This window comes from Mustela nivalis (assembly GCF_964662115.1).
Source record: "Mustela nivalis genome assembly, chromosome: 7".
Classification (NCBI taxonomy): Eukaryota; Metazoa; Chordata; class Mammalia; order Carnivora; family Mustelidae; genus Mustela; species Mustela nivalis.
Genome location: NC_139026.1, coordinates 24,470,347 through 24,491,643, shown reverse-complemented (window position 1 = coordinate 24,491,643; position 21,297 = coordinate 24,470,347). Strand labels below are relative to the sequence as shown.

Sequence of the window (21,297 nt, the reverse complement as noted above, 5' to 3'; positions counted from 1 at the left end):
TCAAACTGTTGTTAGCCTTAATCGCCCTTAACTTTTATTTTTTAATGTTATTGTGAAGTACTTATTGAGTACTTTTACTGGGGTTCTCATCGTGAATATTCATTCTTTGTATATTTTTCTAGTTCGTTTTCCTGTGGTTATTCTTAAATGTTCCTTCCATAAAGTTTGAGCATCAGGCCTCTTCTCTGCTTGGTCTATTTTTCTGAGTGATCTCATCTACTTTTTTGCCGTCATTGGCCACTTATGTGTATTCTCTGTCTTCACTGAGTTTTGGACATTTGCTAAACATTTTCACCTGACCTGTGTCCCCAGGAAACTCAAGATTCATCTGAATAAAACAAATAAGATATTCCTTCCATGACTCCCACATTAATTTGGTCACTAAATGATATATCAAGTGAACTTATTTTGTCTCTAAAATCCAACCTTCTCATACCATCACTATTTTTTTGCTACCCTACTTGAGGCCTTTTTCATTATTTAGCTGGACTGTTAAATATCCTCCTAATCAGGCTTCTTGGCTACAGTCATTTCCTGCCAGTATTGCCTCTGCACTGTAGCCAGTTATTTTTCTTAAATGCTGATTTTTATTGTTTCATTTCCTTCTTAAAAGTCTTTGGTGGCTCCTCACAGCCTATAAGATAAAGTCTAAATATTAGGGCATATAAGATCAAAGTCCTTTAAAACCTCTCTCAGTGGTCATTATCATCCCCTTCTTCCCTTGTGTCTCAGCATGTCCCAGACTATGCCACCATGCCACTGACATGCTTACATGGCTGTCTCCTTTCTTCATCCTGTTCTTTTGCCCAGAATGTTCTTCCCTCCTTTGTTATATTCCTGCTTATCTGTTAGGGAATAGCTTCAGTGTTAGCACCTCTTGACCTCTTTTCCCACACTTCCCAGACTTTACATTGATTTGTAATTATTTATACCATCTCTTCTATGCTAAGTTCTTGAAAACAACAGTTACGTGTATTCATCATTGTTCCTATGACCCTTTTTCAGTACCCGGGATATAGTAACCACTCAATGAATGTAAACACCATTTACTAGCATGGAAATGGGCTATTAACATTAAGGTAATTTTGAATTTTTGGTTGATTCAGTAATATAACTTTTATTTCAGTATGAGATACTTTTTCTAAAATTGATTAAAATGTCTTTCTACCTTAGCATTGTGGAATGAAATGTACTTAGTATTTGAGAACTTGGAGCATCTTATGGTTTTCATTTTGAAGTACATACTATCATCATCTTGACATAGCTAATATAGAGTGTACCCAATAAATGGGCTACATCAGGATAACTTCTGAGTGCTCTTTCAAAAATTTGCTTTCAGGTCTCATTCAAAACTTAATTTTAAATTAATCTGAACCTATAGTTTGGGGACCCACGAATATTTCTAACTAAAATCTCTAGGTACTTCTGATATGCAAGTAAATCTGGGAATTACTAAGGAGGATGAGACATATTGACAAAGGATATAACCTAGATGATTTTTTCCCCTCCCTTTTTCTAATAAAAATTCTGATTAATTAGAAATAAGTTATTTGGAGTTTTTCTGCTGTTTGGGTGTAGTTTAATAAATCCTATACAATGTTGTTCATCTCCTTCAGCAAGGCATCCTGTTAAAAGTGGCTGAAACCATCAAAAGTTGGATTTTCTATCAGTACAATAAGAAAGATGACTTACTTCACAAGCTGGTAAGTGTTTGCTCTACTTCTTTTTGTCAGTTTTCAGGGCTCCAGTTTACTGACAGAATCTATTGAATCACAATTTGTTTTGCCACTGTTTTGGGCAGTGATTAATACTAAATAGAAATTCTGGGCAGTTCTCTGAAAGAAAACTGCCTGCTTCAGGAAGTGTTAATGAAGTTTGTTGGTATCACCTTAAAAAAAAAAAAAAAAACCAACAAATCCTTCAATAATTGTGGATATTTGAATTAGAATTTATTAGTAGTATTTCTTAGGACTCCCAGGAGGTTATTAGCCATTTAGAATAGAATATTCTGGTAGTTTTTGATACCTCTGTTAGGTTACCAATTTCCTGCTGTCTTCTTCCTCCATTGACAAGTATTCCTCTCTCTATAGGAAGGAAATATATCTGTTAGTGAGATCTTCTCCATTTTCATTAGGAGCAAAGTTTGGACAAAATCAAAGTGGTTCCCCCCTCCCCTAATTCATTTATCATTAATCTATCATTCTCTGGCAACTTCATATGTAAAATGTACTCCCAAGACTAATGATCACAGAATTTCCCAAAGACTTGGAATTGTGACCATTAAGAGTCTTTCTGATTCCTGTGAGGCTTGCTTTTTTCCCCCGCCCTATTCTGTCTACAGTAATAAATCTGGTGTTTGACCTCTGACCCCCAAGAGGAAGTGCTTCAACTTTGTACATCCTAAGCAATGCAAAATCCAGGTAGTATAGCTAAAAAATTAAAGTTAGGAAGTTCTCATGGATCTCAGAAGGAGTAATCAAGTCACAAGTAAGCAGATTTCTGGATCCTCTGCTGGCCTATGACCTGAAGATGATGATTATCATTCTTGCAAATTACCATTTATAAAGAGATGTTTACAAAGTGCTTTCACATTTTGATTTGGTAATCCAAACACCATAAGGTTTAGTGCATTTTACCTATTGGAAAGCCTGAGATTCAGACAGTTCAGTTTGATTTAAGAATACTTATGAAGTGAATTGTTTAAAAAATGTTCAATGAGAAAGTGATAGAGTTAGAATTTGAACTCAGGTCTCCTGTTTCAAAGCCTAGGCTCTCCATTGTTACATACTACCTCTCTAGCTTGAGTATTGTTTTGTGTTGACTGACTAAAATTACTTTTTTAGCAATCCAAATGGGCAAGTTCTCTGTTCAGGGTTTCATCTTTGTAGGTATATTGAGAAGGTCAATGAAGTATCTTGTCATCTACGTAGAATATCATCTCTATCCAGGTGGAGCCATCCTCATTCTTCAGTGATACTAGGACTGTGGTAAGGTATATGGATCCGTATACATTTTTCTGTGGTTTAGTCGTGGTTGGCATAGTCCTGATCTTTTCATTCTTGGTCCTTTGTCACTGGCCACATGTTTCACTGTAAAGTACCAGTTTCTATATGCATCCTTTTTGTGCGTATATTATAGAGAACTGTAAAAAGTACATACCAAAGAAGTCATTTACTAGTAATGGAACAAGGAATTACCCTGTGGCTTCTGGAATGAGATGCTTGACTTTTCCCTTGACCACGACATATTTAAAATTTTGTTGGCTATACAGATACTCAACCAGTCCCTCTTGCCTTTTATAAAAATACGGCAGTTGCTCCATGATAGCTGAACCTTTGCCATTATTCCTTATTGAAGTAGTACTTCTTAAAGATTAAAAAAAGGTTATTTTATAACAACTATAATGGTAGTGGTATTAGCACTTTTTAAGCACTCGTTAGCCTGTAAAGTGCTTTCACACATGTTATCTCATTTGGTCCTCATCAGCTTTATGAAACAACACAATATGTTAAAAAATATATAAGATCATTGAAATATATTGATACCTGAATAGTTCCCATCTCCATCCGTAGGGGTAAAACCAGAAATCTCTCTATTCTTTAGTTGTGCTTCTCATACTCTTTCATTCCATACAGGTAGAAATCTTCTGAGTTATCTTCTCATACCATTATTCCATTTAGATCCTTAAAGATTCCTTTTACCCATTGAATCAAGTTCATCACTTCAACAGAAAGAATCAGCATAATTTGGCCCTAACCTACCTTTCTAGCCAATATTTTCATCAGCCAACTCAGTCTTCCTTTTCTATTATTCCATATCTATTCTGCATGTGTTTGTGCTATTATACTGTAGTATAATTCTTTCCACTTTTTCTTTTATTGCAGTCTTTTCAATAGGCAGCTCTAGCTCTTCCTCAAGGCCTTTCCCCCAAACTTCAGCCTATTGGATCTCTTATTTTCTTCAACAGCGTAGTAATAATTATCTGTGCTATGCTTTGTAGGTTTTGTATTCTATTATGTGTCCTTTTCTTTATTGTATTTTAATTATTTCATGTGTACTAACAATATTAACAGCTTACACTTACATAGTGTCTACTATGTAAATGTTTACTGTGCACCAGACACTTAGTATTTTATAAATATTGACTTACTTAATTCTCACAACAACCCTAGGAAATAGGTACTATTTTTATCCTCACTTTGCAGATGAGGAAACTGAAACAGAGACATTTTTAACTTAAGATGTAGAACCAGGATATAAATCTGGGGACTAATGACATCTTGGCACTGAGACTTCTTGAGGGTGAGTCAGAGTTCACATGGTATACCTCCTAACACAGAGCACCCAGCCATACAGATAGTACCTACTAATATGTAGTCAATCAGAATTAGTCCTTTTGGGCGCCTGGGTGGCTCAGTGGGTTAAGCTGCTGCCTTCGGCTCAGGTCATGATCTCGGGGTCCTGGGATCGAGTCCCACATCAGGCTCTCTGCTCGGCAGGGGGCCTGCTTCCCTTCCCCTCTCTCTGTGATCTCTTCCCTTCCTCTCTCCTACTGTGATCTCTCTCCTCTGTCAAATAAATAAATAAAATCTTAAAAAAAAAAAAAAGAATTAGTCCTTTTTTTTTTTTTAAAGATTTTATTAGAGAGAGAGGGCATGCACAAGCATAAGAAGAGGTGGAGGGACAGAGCAAGAGGGACAAGGAAACTTCCCACTGAGCAGGGAGTCCCATGCGGGGCTCGAACCCAGGACTCTGAGATCATGACCTGAGTGGAAGGCAGAGGCTTAACCTACTGAGCCACTCAGGTGCCCCAGAATTAGTCCTTTTTAAATATCTTCATTTATTTGAGACTTGGACCAGAGTCCAAATAGGGCTATTGCGAGATGTTTCTTAATATTAGCAGGTGTGTATTTTTCCACTAATTTGATTGCCATATTGCAAATATACAATTTTAGAATTTGTTCTTAGGGGCACCTGGGTGGCTCAGTGGGTTAAAGCCTCTGCCTTCAGCTCAGGTCATGATCCCAAGGTCCTGGGATCGAGTCCTGCATTGGGCTCTCTGCTCGGCGGGGAGACTGCTTCCTTCTTTCTCTCTCTCTCTGCCTACTTGTGATCTCTGTCAAACTAATAAAAGAAGCTTTAGAATTTGTTCTTAAAAAAATTTTAATTCATCAGTTTAATCTGACTTAATTTTATAGCTATCATGAGTAGAATATAAATCAAATTCTTCCTGTGTAGAGGCAGTCAGGTTACTAGGTAATACTGCATTAGTTATTTAGAATGTCTTGTCACTTTCAAGTTTATTTGTATGTTTGGCATCCTTAATCATCAGAGAAATGCAAATCAAAACCACAATGAGATATAATCTTACACCTCTCAGAATGGCTGGTATCAAAAAGACAAGAAATAATAGATAATTAAAAGGAATAAAGGGGTGCTAGGCTGGCTCAGTCGGTAGATTATAGGACTCTTGATCTTGGGGTTGTGAGTTCAAGCCCCACATTGGGCATAGATTCTTTTTTTAAAAAAAAAAAAAAACTTTATTTACTTATTTTAATTTTTTAAAAATATATATATATTTTAATTTATTCATTTGACAGAGGGAGAGAGATCACAAGTAGGCAGAGAGGCAGGCAGAGAGAGAGGGGAAAGCAGACTCCCCGCTAAGCAGAGAGCCCCATGCGGGGCTCGATCCCAGGACCCTGGAATCATGACCTGAGCTGAAGGCAGAGGCTTTAACCCACTGAGCCACCCAGGTGCCCTATTTACTTATTTTTAAAGATTTTATTTATTTCTGAGAGAGTATGCAAACATGAGCACAGGTTGGGGGCAGAAGGAGAAGCACACTCTAGGCTGACTAGGGAGCCCCATGCAAGGCTCAGTGCGGGGCTTCCAGGACCGTAGGGTCATGACCCAAACCCAAGGCAGACGCTTAACCGACTGATCCACCCAGGTGCCCCTGAGTGTAGAGCTTTCTTTAAAAAAAGAAGAAAAAAGTCAATAAATATATCAATATAGGACTGGTATTAATGAAGAACATTCTTCTCCTTCTCTAAAAGTGATGTATAATGCACAATCAGGAGGACACTCATGGTTGGATATACAGGTCGCTGCATCCCTGTTCAGTCCCCATTATGATCAGCTTAGGTGGGGCAGGCAGGCGCTTGTGTGGGAATGATGAACTGGCTACAAGAGCAAACCCATTGTCCTCCAACCCTAGACCTAGCTGGTTTTACTTTAATAGCTAAAGGCCTTGCCCATCAAAAGTTCTCTTTATTTATCTTAAAATAGGATCATTCTGTTCTTAAATTTAATGCATAGTAAAACTTCAAATTTTCTCATACAGCAGACTCTATATAGGGAAGTATAATTGATTACCAGAGACTTGGGATTTGAAATCAGAATTCTGGAAAATTACTTAATCTCTTTGGGCTTTAGTTTTCTCCTCTCTGGAAAATTACTTAATCTCTTTGTACTTTAGTTTTCTCCTCTGTAGAACAGAGAGGGGTATGAAAATGTACATCATGGGGGTTACTGTGAAAGTTACCCTGTGTACTGTAATATTCCTACTTCCTCTCTCATCTTTTTTTTTTTTTTTTAATTTATCTGTTTAAGTAATCTCTACCCTCAGCATGGAGCTGAAACTCCTAACCCTGAAATCAAGAGTTTCATGCTCCCACTACCGAGCCAGCCAGGTGCCCCTCATCTCTCATCTTTTTACCATGTATACTCTGTGTAAAACTAAAAGCAAGAAGGTCTAAAGAGGCTTTTGTTCTTCCCACCCCTCTCTTCCAGCTGTTTCCTCTGGTCAGTTCTTGTTCATACTTTAAGACTCAGCTCAGGCATCACCTCTTTTCCTTTCTCTGACTTCATTACAAGTTTTGGTTCCTCTGTGCCATTTTCATAATGACCCAGGTATGCCTCATTGCACTTCTCTGCACATTATGTTGTAAATGTTTACTTTTCAGTCCTCTTCATTGAACTGTGAACTCTTCAAGAGTAAAGACTTGTATGTTATTCTCATTGTTCATGCCCTTGGTTTCAAGCATGGTTCTTGGGGGGGTGGGGGGGGTGTGTGTATGTGTATAATATTTTTTGATAGATAGAAGGAAAAGAGGAAGGAATAAATGAGCTAGTATATGTGAAAGCATTTTGTAAACTATAAAGTGCTATGCACTTACTAGTGTGTTTTTTTTATTCTATTCTTCAGTGTTTTGTTTTTAATACCCAAATGTCCGTTTGTAGAAGGCCTGGATCCTACTGATGTAATTCTCACTGTTCTGGCTATATTGTTCCAGTATCCAGGGACAGCGTCTGAGGTTACAGAATTATAGTTTCCATGCTCTGTTCCAAAAACCGAATTAATTGGGCTTAACTAGACAGGTTTATTAGTCTTTTTAGTTACTTCATATTTCTTTATTAACAATTTGTATTTCACATCTGATGGCTCAGTAACATCCAACTCAGTCTTTATTGTTTCACATTTACGGTGAAACTAAAACCCCATCCATTATACTAAAGATAGATTGAACTGCTACATCTTCTTGGATGTTATACTGAAAATAAATACCCCAAATTTTGTTAGCACATTAGGAGCTTAGCATTTAATACAAAATTATGTATGTAATAATTCCTCTCTTCCGGTTTTTTAATGGCAAGGATATTGGATTCCGACTTGACTCACTACATACCATCCTGCAACAGGAAGTCCTGTTACAAGAGGATGTGGAGCTGATTGAGCTACTTGATCCCAGTATCCTGTCTGCAGGGCAACCTCAACAACAGGAAAATGGACACCTTCCAACACTTTGCTCCCTGGCAACCCCTAATATTTGGTACTGTCCTGAAAACATCTATCTCTTGCTTACATATATGGTACTAGCAGAGGAAATCCATCATGATGTTCTCCATTGTAAAGATATTATAAACTTTCCATGCATTTTAACATTGTAATTAATGTAATGATACCCCAGAGGTTTAAAAAAAAAGTACCCTTCTAAAGTAAATACTATTTAAAGTGAAGCTGGAAGAAAATCTGCTTGTTAGACATTTTAAATTCAGTATAACTAATTCTGTGTTTTATAACCCAACAAGCAGGTATAAGATGTGCCTCAAGGATCTCTCTTACCCATGTATCTATACACATGTGTGTATGCAGTCTTAGTTCTTTATGTATCTTTAAAATTAATAGATTATAACTTAAATGCATTGTACGGGTGCCTGAGTGGCTCAGTTGTTAAGCACCTGCCTTCCACTCAGGTCATGATCCCAGAGTCCTGGGGTGGAGCCCCACACTAGCTCCCTGCTTGGCCAGAGGCCTGCTTCTTCCTCTTCCACTCCCCTGCTTGTGTTCCCTCTCTCACTGTGTCTCTTTCTATAAAATAAATAAAATCTTAAAAAAAAAAAAAAAACTCATTGTAGAAACATCAAAAATAGGATGGGACATGGAGGTAAACAGTCAATTCTTGCTTTGTTGACCGAGAAGCCATAAAGAATAGAATGACAATTCAGTCCTAAAACTTTTCGACTACTTGAAGTATTTGGATGTAATGCAGAAGTTCCAGGACATGTTTTTAGAAAGAACAGCAAAAAGGGATTGTATATACAGAACTGTTCATGTCTTCTCCTATTAAGGTATGTGTTTATTCAGTAAACAAAATCATTACTTGAATTATTCAAGTTATATAGGTAGGTACGTAACAGTGGCCTCAAATTTCTGAATTTAACTGTTTTTCCTGTCACGTTGACAAATGCTTCATATTGTAACAGGTAGCAAAATACGCCTTTCAAATCTGTAGTCACTCAGCATCATGATGAAGTAAAGCATCTTACCCTTTACAAATAAAGGATGGCAAAGCGCTGCTAGAAGGAACCAGGGTTTTAAGAATTTTACAGCTTTATCTCTCAAGTTTCCTTTAGGCACAGATGTGATTAGGCAACTCTGAGGCCTGTAAATACTTTAAGACTTTGCAATTAATGCATGAAAGTATATGATGAGATTTTGCTTTGATTTTACCAGCATCATATGAAAGTAAGAATTCCAAGAGAAATTAGGGATTTCCTACGAAATTAGATGTTTCTTAGGAAGCATTCCTACATGTGACTTTCTTTGTAATTTGATTATAACTGTCCTCAGGTATTGTTGATTTTTTTTTTTTTTAAGACATCATCAGACATCTTCCTATAGCCACTTCTTTCTTATATACATTTTTTATCAAAGCTTTCATCACTTAACAGATGTATTTTAGTCTGTAGATTTGTAATTAACCTAGAGAAAGAAAATTTTCATATAGATTTTTACTTAAAGCAATGTAAGAAGTACAAAGTTTGTGCATATTATGGGCTGTGGTAAGTATGTGTATTCCAGATTTATGATAATGATTATATAAAATTAGATGACTTTACTGAAACAATTACTCTGGTATATATTATTTCTATTGGAAAAATACTTATATTTTCTTGAGATGTTAATTTCTGCGTGAATAATTAGTATCTGACTTTGGGATAAGAACTCATGACAATATTAAAATGTACTTTAATATTAAAAATTAATAAAAATTATTTTTACTTTTAGATTTGTAAGATTGGATTTTAAACTCTACTTTGTTTTTAGGTTAGAAGAATCCGTATCTTTTTTTTAAAAAGTCATTTCTGAAGATACCTATTACTTATGTCTTTTACCTAAACTCAGCTGAGATTTTAATACCTAAGCACCAATGTTTTTTTGCTAGATATTTTTAAACTATTTCACATTACTTGTTTAATTGTCATTTTTTTTAAGTCACACTTTACAAAGAAGCTAGCATTTTATCTATTTTAGTAAACCTAAATTACTAACACATCTTTCTCTAGTCTGATGGGTATCATTTTCTTGGTTTCTCTGTTATAGGGATGTCTCAGTACTGTTTGCCTTCATTAGTTTGCTCATTATGCTTCCCACTTCGTGGATTGCATCTTCCTGGCTGGTATGGGGAGTGATTCTGTTTATTTTTCTGATCGTAAGAGCTTTGAGATTATGGAGGACAGCCAAACTACAAGTAACTCTAAAAAAACACAATGTCCATTTAGAAGATACAGCAACAAATAGCCGAGCTTTTACCAACCTTGTGAGAAAAGCTTTACGTCTCATTCAAGAAACTGAAGTCATTTCCAGAGGATTTACACTGTGAGTTCATTTTTCATTTTATTTTTTAAATAATTCTTTTCTATTACATAGTTATAAATTAGAGTACTTATTAACTATTTTCAGCTCTGTGCCGCATTTTTAGAAAAATAGGTTTTTCTTAGGCATTTACTGAAGTCTCTTAACTGTGAAGGAGCAAATACATTAGGTGCTGGATTTAATATGTAGTATTATTCTGCTTATCTACTTTGAGAAACCAAAGAGCTTTGGCAATTATGATTATTTCTCTGTTAACGTGATTATTTTATGAGATAATATAGAGAGAGAGCCTAAATTTGAACCTAGTATGCAAAGTTACCCAACAAATGTTTGTTTACTTTCTGCTAGATGCTCTCTTCCCTCAATTTAAATGATACATGTATTGGACTTGAATTCATTTTGAAAAATTATGCCATGCATTAATAATATTCTTTAGTAAATGTTAGCAGATATTATGGCACTAATATTCTAAGAATATCATGCAAATAATGATGTTTCACATTCTCACAGGAAATTAAATATTCACCAGTCTAGTCTGGTGAATATTTAATTTTATCTTTATCTTTAGTCTAGTCTTAAATATTAAGCTACCAGAATTATAGGATATTTATTCTGTTACTAAGAGGGTAGTTGTATTTCTTAAGCACCATTTATGTTCCAAGTACTGTGCTAAGTAATTTTGCATATAACTCAAAGCATACAATTACCTGTGGTGGTGCAAATGTTCAGATCCATTCCACCTGACTCTAGAGCTGTTTCCATTCCACTAGGCTGCCTGCTAACCACTAACAAATGAGAGTTGTACTGTAGTATAATTAACCATTTATTTAACTCATATAACCTTTGTAATCTGTAGGCGGGAGAGAGCAAGTATATGGTGAAGAATAATTATTACTCTTAATTACTTATATCTGGAAAATCACGAAAAGGGAGAGCAGAAGAACCTTGGGTAGTCAACTCGTTCTTCACTCTGCCATGCTTATTAAGAATAACTTAAACAGTCCTGACGGAAAAGCTGTATGTGGACAATCACGAAACAGGGAAGTGGAAGAATCTCTAATAGTGATATCATTCTTCTCTCTGTTGCGTTCTAGAACAGTGTTTAAACAATCCCAAGCCATGAGAGAGATTTTATAACTTCTCTTTTTGTTCAATTCAAAATGTGATAGTTCTCTGTTAATTTTTGCCCTTCATATTGTAGTTAAAGTCCACTTTTTGGTAGAGCATAACAAATACTTTGTTATTTGTTGGAACATATTGATTTTAAAAAGTTAAAAACAACACTAAGTAATAGCTCCTTTTCATTTTGACTTGCACAGTATTTCATTGAGAAGACTTGTTAAGCAAAATGGTTATGTGCCCAATTAATGCTTAGACATGTAAAGGGTTTTCTGTGCATTTTGTCATTTTCCAACTTACGTTATAGAATTATGTATAGAATTGGCATGAAGAGCTAAAATGGGCCAGCTAGACATGATTGACTTCTAGATTATGACTTCTATGCATTGATATGCAGGCAAGCAAAAGAAATGTTGGCAAAAATCGTTTTACTTGTTTCTAACTGGCTAATTGATTGAGAAAAATTATGAGGGATAACGTATCTTGAATCATAACTTTTTTAGAAATATTGATTTATTAGTAAACTGAAATTCACACCATAGTGCTGTATGCTGAAAACGTGTCTTCTTTTGTTTGCCTCAATTTGTCCTCTCTAGCAAAGAATTTAACCATTCTTCTTTGCCTCGTTTTATTAATTTAAAATAAGCCTATCAGTCGTGGTCCTCTTTTTTTAAAAATAAATTTTTAATGTCTGAATATATTTTAGTTTGGTTTACTGTTTTAAGAGTTTTGAGTTAGATGTCTTGTTTTGCAAATGTGTCGTTATAGTCTGAGACACTTATAAATTCCAGTATTTTGTTTTCTACTGGGAGAGGTTACTGGTTAGGTGAAAAAACTATTATCCAATAGCTGTGTAATATGTAATTATTTTTCATTTCATTCATAAAAGCATGGTATATTATACATCATTGTTGCAAATAGGTACTCCCCATTTATCTTTTGGAAAGTGCTATGAAGTGTGCTTCCGCTTGAGTAGTTTTGAGAGTAGCTACGCTACTACCTAGTAACCCTTCCTTTGCCTTTCTACTTGCATTCCCCTGTTGGCCACTGGTCCTGTTATCTCTCTGCGTCCCCTACTTCATTTTGAGTAGGTAAGTGCCAGTGGCAGCAGGTGGGTAAGTCATTTCACCCTACTTTTATGAAATGTACAGAATGTATTTCTAAACAGTATTTGATTGTTCTGTACAAGTGACCAAAAATATGATTGATAAACATACATAAATGCATATTAAGAATGTAAAAATATTTGTAATTAAGGCTTTCATACTTATTATAGATAGAGGTCTTGAAAACTGATTTAGTATATTTTAGCAAGTGGAGTGTGTCAAAAAAGTGCAATGTCTTACATAAGTATTCCTACATTTCTACTATATTTTGACTATAATTTATTGTTTCCCCATATCAAAAGAAGCCTTTACTCTTTGAGATTTAATTTTTCATTTGTGTTTTCTTTGGTGGCAATAGCTATATTAGGGAAATGGCTGTTTATGAGACCTGAGTTGGGATATTTACAATCGTTTTCTAATAGAAACCACAAAAAAGGATTTTTTTTCTAAGTTTAATAGAATTGTGGATTTAGAAAACAATAACTTTAGGACACCTGTACAGTTGTATCACATTTTACTTTTCAAGTTTGCTTGACAGGGTCAGTGCTGCTTGCCCATTTAATAAAGCTGGACAGCATCCCAGTCAGCATCTCATCGGTCTTCGGAAAGCTGTCTACAGAACTGTAAGAGCCAACTTTCAAGCAGCAAGGCTAGCTACCCTATATATGCTGAAAAAATATCCTTTTCTGTCTATATGTATGAATAAATATGCTTCCAGAGTCATGGATATAGATAGTGTAGTTGCATCCTGTGAAAGTTAAGTGTAAACTGAGATTGCCTATTTTGAAGCTAGTTTCCATCATCATTTCTGTTTTAAAACTGGAAATGCATTCTAGGGGGAATAACAATAACAGACAGGAAGAAAGTTTTTCTGGTCCCATGTGGCTCAGTTTCAACAAGGAAAAAACTTGAAGGCCCTACCATTACTGGTCCAAAGAATAAAGTCAGAAGAATCTGGCTTTGCTAGGTCTGACATTTTTAAAAGCTGCTGGACCGGGCAAATTTGCGTCACGACATGGAAATAAACTGGTAACAGGAAATCCTTCCCCCTTTCAAATAAACAGAGGCTCTCAAGTCAGATTGGCTAAGTTTAAATTTTGGCTATATCACTTACTGCCTAGGTGACCTTAAGCAAGTTTCTCAACTTTCTGTACCTTGCTTTATTCATTTTTAAAATGGCAGTAACAGGGACGCCTGGGTGGCTCAGTTGGTTGAGCGGCTGCCTTCGGCTCTGGTCACGATCCCAGCGTCCTGGGATTGAGTCCTGCATCATGCTCCTTGCTCAGCGGGAAGCCTGCTTCTCCCTCTGCCTCTCCCTGCCACTCTGTCTGCCTGTGCTCGCTCTCTCTCTGACCAAAAAAAAAAAAAAAAAGGGCAGTAACAAAATACGCTTCCTGACTCTGTTTTTGTTGACATCAAATGAGTTAGTGCATCTGAAGTGCTTAGACAGTGTCTTGTATATAATAAACACTTGGACTGCAGGGCAGTAAGTCTGTCACTTCACTTTACTACATCAGGAAATTAGTTCTGTTAATCAGGAAATAAAGGTGTATAAGGTCTTTATTTCAGTTAAGATTTATAGATCATTTAAATTATGAGTAAATGGAATGCAAAAATACTACATGTACCTTCAGTATTTTGGATGCTATAGCACTGATAAATATAATGCTTGAAGTGCTTGAATATATCTTTATATATACCCTTACAGGTAGATCTTCTTGTCTTCATTTTAGGAGGAAAACTAAGTAAACTCTCCACATGTGTGATTTGTTTGATGTGACATAACTAGTAAGAGGTGAAATTGTGTCTTAACTCTAGGACTAATGACTTGAAATCTTTCTCTCTATATATTTTTTAACTGTACCGAATTGTACTACTTTGGAAATTTTAGTCATGAACTTGTTCATTCAGTTTCCCCTCTGCCTAAATACCTGCCTGCTATGTGTTACAAAGATAGAGTAAAAACTTATATAACCTACTTTTAAAGACTTTTAGTATATTCAGTAGATAAACTGGTATTCATAATACAAGTGCCCAGGGTGCCTTCCAGCATAGCAGGACAATGTACTTGGCCAGCAGGGTCAGAGAATGCTTTCAATGAATTGGCCTTGAGGATAATAATAGTCTGCATTCCAAGTAGAATGAAGCAAAGATACTGAAAGAAATAGGGATATGGTAGTGTGGCATGTGAACTTCAAGTAGCTACTCATTCAGTTAATATTTATTGAGAATAAACTCAGTGCCAAGCAATATGCCAGCCCCTGGGTTTATGATGGTACACGGAATAGGCATGGTCCCTGCCTCAGCGTACTTACAGTTCAGTGAGGGATAAGGGAGTGAGAAGGAATAGCTTAACAATGATGGCAAATTTATGAGTTTCCTGTGCCAATCATTTTTTTGTATAATAGAAACCTAGCAGTGAACAAGACAGACAAGATCCTTGTACTCATGGCTCTTGCCTTCTAGTGAATGAGATAATAAATATAAAGTGAACAGATGAGATTTTTGCATATCTGTTACAAAGCAAAAAACCCCAGTTGAGTAGGATAGAGAGTGATTGGTGGGTTATGGCTTTCGATTGGATCATAGTCTCCTACAATCAGGCCTCCCTAAAGAGTTAACATTTAATATGATATTTGAATGAGGGGAAAGATCTTGTTCCAGTCTGATGGAGCAGGGAGTGTAAAGATCTGTGGCAGGAATTATTTTAGCGTGATTGGAGCATATAATGCAAGATGGCCATCATGACTAGAGCAGAGTAAGTTGGGAAGTATGGGATAAGATTCAGAGGTAGGCAGAGACCAGAACATATTTACCACACAAAAACCATAGGGAACTAAATTAAAAAGAAGCCAACAACTATTTCCTTGAAAAGACCAATAATTATAAGCCCTCACGTGTCTGATCAAAGTAAAAAGAGGAGAAATATACAAAATTAGTAATCGGAACAGAGCTGTAACCATAGATATGGAAGAAATTAAAATAATTATAACGAGATAATACATACAACTTTGTGACAGCAACTTTGAAAATGTGGAAGGAAATGGATAATTTCTTTTCAAAATACAAATATTCAAAACTGACCTAGGAAGAATTAAAAAACTTAAAAGAGATTAGGTATATGATTAAAAAATACTCCATTTAAAAAACAACACAACTGGTTATAGGTAAACAATGGAAAATTTGCAGCTATAAAAAATGATAAAGTTCTTGATGCACTACTATGGAATGATATCCAAATCATGTTGAAAAAAAAGGAAGTGTACAGAGCACTCTTTACACTATGCTTCCATTTGTGCATAACAGGGATTGTGTGTGTGTGTGTGTGTGTGTGTGTGTGTGTGTGTAAGATTATAGATATATGTGGGAGATATATATAGGGAATAAATGAGTGTGTTCATTGTACATATATACATATATCCACACATACACATTTATATTTGGATTTGCTTTTATTTTTGCATAAAGTATCTTGAAAGATGCACAAAAATATCTTGAGGGACACTAATAACAGTGATTGCTTTCGCCTTTGGCTAGGGGAATGATGTGACTAAGGGACAGGGGGTAGGAAGTAGTTTTTACTATACCTCTTAATACCTTATGGGCTTTTTATATCTTGTGAATTTTGATCCTGTGGATATATTACATGTTTAAAAATGAAATGAATAAAAAAATTTTAACTATCAGGCCCAGATGGTTTTATAGTTTTCCAAAAAACTATTTTAGACCATAAAAAAGGCTAGAAAGCCTCCCCTACTTCATTTTATTTATGAAGTTTCTATAATTGCAATACCAAAACACAAATTATAAAGAATTAAAACTAGGCCAGATTCACAGATGGAGATACAAAATACTTGAATAGAATATATATAGATTGACTATAGCACTATATTAAAATACTATTCTATGTATGAGCAGATAAGAGTACGCTGGAAATACAAAAATAGTTCAGTATCATGAATTATATGGAAATAAGTCTTTACAAAAACTGTTGAAGGGGGGGTGCCTCAGTTGGTTCAGCATGTGACTCTTGATTTCGGCTCAGGTCATGATCCTAGGGTTAGATCAGGCCCCACATCAGGCTCCATGCTGGGTGTCGAGCTTTGGAGCCTACTTAAGATTCTTTCTCCCTCTGTCCCTCCCTTACCCCTTATATTAAAAAACAAAACAAAAACTATTGAAGGGGGAATAAAATCTCATAGTAAATTGATAGATGCCCCCGAGGAAGAGGAAAGCAGAAACAGAACGGTAGTCTGTGTCGAACTACTTGAGATAGAACAGGCTTAGTGCTAATGATGTTCTGCAGTGTGCACACTGGGAGGAAGAGCGATCTCTTTACTGTGGTACTGAGCCATGATACAATAAAGTACATAACACAGTTTCAAAGGGTACTTGTCAAAAATAATTAAGTTAGTACTTTAGCACTTGTGAAGAGTTGAACTTTTAATTCTTTAGATAGATATAAAGATAAAGATACTTTATTCACAAGTATCCTATAAGATACCTGAGGTATGTTAATAGATTTTTTTTTTTTAAGATTTTACTTATTTATTTGGACAGAGAACTAGAGAGGGAACACAAGCAGAGGAGGTGGGAGAGGGAGAAGCTGGCTTCCCGCTGAGCAGAGAGCCTGATGTGAGGGTTGATTCTAGGACCCTGGGATCATGACCTGAGCCAAAGGCAGACGCTTAACTGCTAAGCCACCCAGATGCCCCAAAATAGTAGATTTTAAGATTTTTTTTTTTAATGGACATTCATCACCTCCACTCAAAGTTCAGAATAAAGATTAGTAAAGGTAATTTTGGATGGTTTCACTGTACCCTTTATATTTTTTAATGAAAGGCTTTGTTGATTGCCTTAACCTAATTTAACCTACCCCCTGAACTCTGAGAGTGACAATGTAACCAACTACATCTGTGTGGTGCCTTTTAAGGAGCTGGGCCTGGGACTTAGTGAAGAGCAAATTTCAGAAGAGGAAGCACATAACCTCACAGATGGCTTCAGCCTCCCTGCTTTGAAGGTACTCTATCTGTGCAACGAAAGGGCTGAGCAAAAGCTAGATACTCTTGGATTGCACTTGTGCTGTATGAACATAAATGGTCCACTTGTTCCTTTTTATTGTTTGCTGAATAACATCATCATAGTAGCCTTCTTGATGCTGGGGAAGCTGTCTTTAAAAGTTGAGAGCATTATTAAGATTGAATGAGGAGATATTTATATTTTGATATCAAAAATACTTAAAATTCTTACTATAAGATTTTCTCGCCTTAAGTCAGAGTTTATAGATAAGTGAATTTACATTAAATATGAATGATTTTATGACTACTTGTTTTAACAAACTTGGATAAAGAACTTAAAAGATCTATATCTTCCCTTGGAAAAATATGCATAAAAGAATGTATTTGACCAATCAGAGAAAGACAATTATCATATGATCTCTCTGCTGTAAGGATTTTGAGAGGCAGGGCAGGGGGTTGTGGGGGTAGAGAAGGAAAAAAAATGAAACAAGATGGGATTGGGAGGGAGACAAACCATAAGAGACTCTTAATCTCACAAAACAAACTGAGGGTTGCTGGCGGGTAGGGGTAGAGGTAGTATGGCTGCGTTATGGACATTGGGGAGGGTACGTGCTATGGTGAGTGCTGTGAAATGTGTAAGCCTGGTGATTCACAGACCTGTACCCCTGGGGCAAATAATATATGTTAATAAAAATAAAAAATAAAAAAAGAATATATTTGACTATATAAGAATTAAACTTCTAAAAAAAAAGAAACTTCTAAGTGAAAAAAATTGCAATGGTTTTTAACAAAAGTAGATATAATTCTCTCTACATAGTAAAGAGCACTATGGTGTGTAAAACCTAGACAAGATAGGGCGGGTGCATGGACTGGCTGCACAAAGGGAGGGATAGAAATGGCCAATAAATATGATAAAACTTTCAGTCTCATTAGTAGTAAGTAGACATTTTGCCAAGGATATTGAAAGTTGATAATATTTATTATCTATGAGCAGAGAGACCTCACCTACTAGTAATAGTACAAATTCGTTCATTTGAGCAGTTAATACCAGTCTTCAGAAAGGTATGTACTCTTCAGTAATCTTAAGCTTAAAGATTTATCTGAGTAATCAGAATATACTCAGAGTATGTTCATGATATTCCCCAAACAGCAAATATTGGAAACAGAAGTTCAGTAATATAAGATTGATAATGATTTATGGTACATTCTTTGGAATGGATGGTAGAAAAATTGTAAGATGGAAGAAACAAAATAAAGCAAGTTACAAAAACCATGTGTTTGGTGAGATTCTAGTAGTGGTTTTAAATAGTGAGTCTTTAGATTCTTTTTCAGTATTTAGCAAACTCCACTTAGATGTTTCTTAGTTTCTAGTCTTCAGAACTTCACCTGATACCATGAAATCGGTGCAAGTGTAGTTGACAGCATAGATACCAAGATCCATTTTTGTTTTGAGACTGCATCAGTCTTTACATCTTTAAAATGTCCAGAGTCACATAAATGTTCTAATTCTTTTGATTGTTTTTTTTTTAATCTTTACTGTTACTTGAAATTTTTCTTGACTTATTCTTACCCTCGTTCTAACCCGTATCAATAAGTGGCACCACACAACTTACTAAGCTAGAAACCTGGATACCAGCCTTCTTATCTGAGCTTTTATCCCTTGTATCCAGTTTGTCTGTAGATTCTTATGTCTGTTTGACCTTGAAAATGTTTAAAACCATCCATTCTATAGCCCTTCCTACCATCTTCAGTGTAGCCCTCATCATTTCTTACCTAGGCTGCTGTGATAATTTTCTTACTGGTTCCCTTAGTTCCCTAAAGTTGTTCAGAATGCCATTTAACAAAGGGGCGCCTGGGTGGCTCAGTCAGTGAAGCATCTGACTTTGGCTCAGATCATCATCTCGGGGTCCCAGGATTAGCCCCGTGTTGGGCTCCGTGCTCAGCGAGGAGTCTTCTTCTGCCTCTCACTCCACCCCGCCAACTCATGCTCACTTTCTCGCAAATAAATAAAATCTTCTTTTTTAAAAAATGCAATTTGACATACAAAAAGCCTTAAAAATCATGTTCTTTGAATCAGTAATTCTACTTCTGTGAAAGATGCTAGTTGTATCCAAATCCTTTTTGCTCAATGAAGTTGTTTTACAAATTAGACTAACTTTAGTTCTTTGACTTTTGCTTTATCTTAACACATAAGTAATCTGTAACCAAACTCAATGATTGTGTTGTGTTATTACCAGGATTGCAGAGGTACTAACCTCTGCAAGAAGCTTTATCTTGATGTCTCTGGAGTTTATAAATCACTGAAAATTTCTGTGATGTTCAAAAATTATGTTTGCCACCTTTTATTATTGCCATTGTACCCAGATAAAGAATTTAAAAATGGATTTTGTAAGTTAAATTTTAAAGGAAATTTTAAGTTAAAAGTAAGTTAAATTTAAAGGAAATTTCTCTCTCTAAAGAGCAACATTAATTAAAGCTTTTTTTAAAAATGTAGTGAAAGGTGGTTTACAAATATATCAGTGCCTTTTGTTTTCCTTTGTGATTTTCATCGTGTCCTATAAAGAAAATATCCTTTGGATTGAGATTTTAGTGTTCACATATCTTCTGTCAGGAAAACTGAGCAAGTGATGTACCTTTGGAAAGAAAAGCTACCTCCTCACTGTGCCCTAAATACTAAAAATATTTAGTATAGAATCCTTGTCTCTCTTTTTCCTTTTTCACATTTTTAACTAGTTTTTTCATCATTATAAAATAGTGTATTTCCTGCTTTAAAAAATAAATCCACATTTTGTGAAAATGCTTTAAATCAGAATTTCCTGTTTGCCCATAAGCGATGGTTAACCAGAGCCACTTTCCTATCCAAACAGCAAATTGGGTGGGGTGGGGGGGGGATGCATATTTCTTAGTTTTGGTTTAATCAGAGAATATGGCGGTGATTCAATAAGTAGTCTTTTTAAAAGTGGTGGTAAGCTCTGCCAACTAGATTCTTTCAGTTGCTGTGGTCCAAAACTCTGGAATCATCTTAGATAACACTTTTCCTCTCATAAACAATCTATCAAGAGATTCTGTTGGTTCTGTGTTCTTGTATATCCAGAGTCTCACTACTGCTCACCTCTTAACTACTAACCACTGTGATATAAGCTACCATTAACTCCCAGCTGGATTATTTTAGTATCCTTCTGACTGGAGCATGACTGAGATCATAGAACTCTTCTGCTGAGAATCCTTCAGTGGCTCCCCATTTTTCTTAGAGTAAAAGCCAGTTATTTCAGGGACTTCATCGCTTACCATGCTGTCCCTTACTTACTGTACCAGCCCTCTTCAGATGTGTCAAGTACTATATATTCCCACTACAGAACTTTGTAATTGAACCCCCCCTGCTCTCTGTAATTCTCTTCCCTGATGGTAATCCCGTGGCTCAATTCCTTCTAGATGACACTTGGTTAGAAACATTCCTGGCCACCCCATCTTTCCCTCCTTCTGCCTTTCCCTTTTCTAACCCCCAGGTATACACACATAAACATGCATTCACTATTCCCCTTCTCTGCTGTATTTTTTCTCATAACTCATCAGCCGAGAAACTGTCTTTTACTTGTTAGAATCTTTTGCTCCCCCTGCCACCTGAATAGAAGTTCCAGTAAGAAAGGGACTTTTAGGGGCACCTGGGTGGCTCATTCGTTAAACGTCTGCCTTTGGCTCAGGTCATGATCCCAGGGTCTTGGGATCGAGCTCCGCATCGGGCTCTCTGCTCAGCAGGGAGCCTGCTTCCTCCTCCTTCCTCTCTCTCTCTCTCTCTCTCTCTCTCTCTGCCTGCCTCTCTGCCTACTTGTGATCTCTGCCTGTCAAATAAATAAATAAAATCTTTTTTTAAAAAGGGGGCACCTGGGTGACT

At 36.1% G+C, this 21,297-nt stretch overlaps 1 protein-coding gene across 8 annotated transcripts in view; it reads left to right on the top strand.

The window, feature by feature from the left end:
- The window catches only part of VEZT (vezatin, adherens junctions transmembrane protein), a 65,605-nt gene that overhangs the window by 29,061 nt on the left and 15,247 nt on the right, over positions 1-21,297 (top strand). For 2 of the 8 annotated variants that reach the window (XM_082739268.1, XM_082739273.1), the window contains exons 3-7: positions 1,617-1,703; positions 7,660-7,835; positions 9,890-10,165; positions 12,926-13,063; positions 17,260-17,407. In XM_082739268.1, the coding sequence (XP_082595394.1) occupies positions 1,617-1,703; positions 7,660-7,835; positions 9,890-10,165; positions 12,926-13,063; positions 17,260-17,407 (825 nt within the window). Of the gene's footprint in view, positions 1-1,616; positions 1,704-2,896; positions 2,993-7,659; positions 7,836-9,889; positions 10,166-12,913; positions 13,064-17,259; positions 17,408-21,297 lie in introns of those variants that run through there. The other 6 variants (XM_082739267.1, XM_082739272.1, XM_082739274.1 and 3 more) reach the window with 5 other exon arrangements.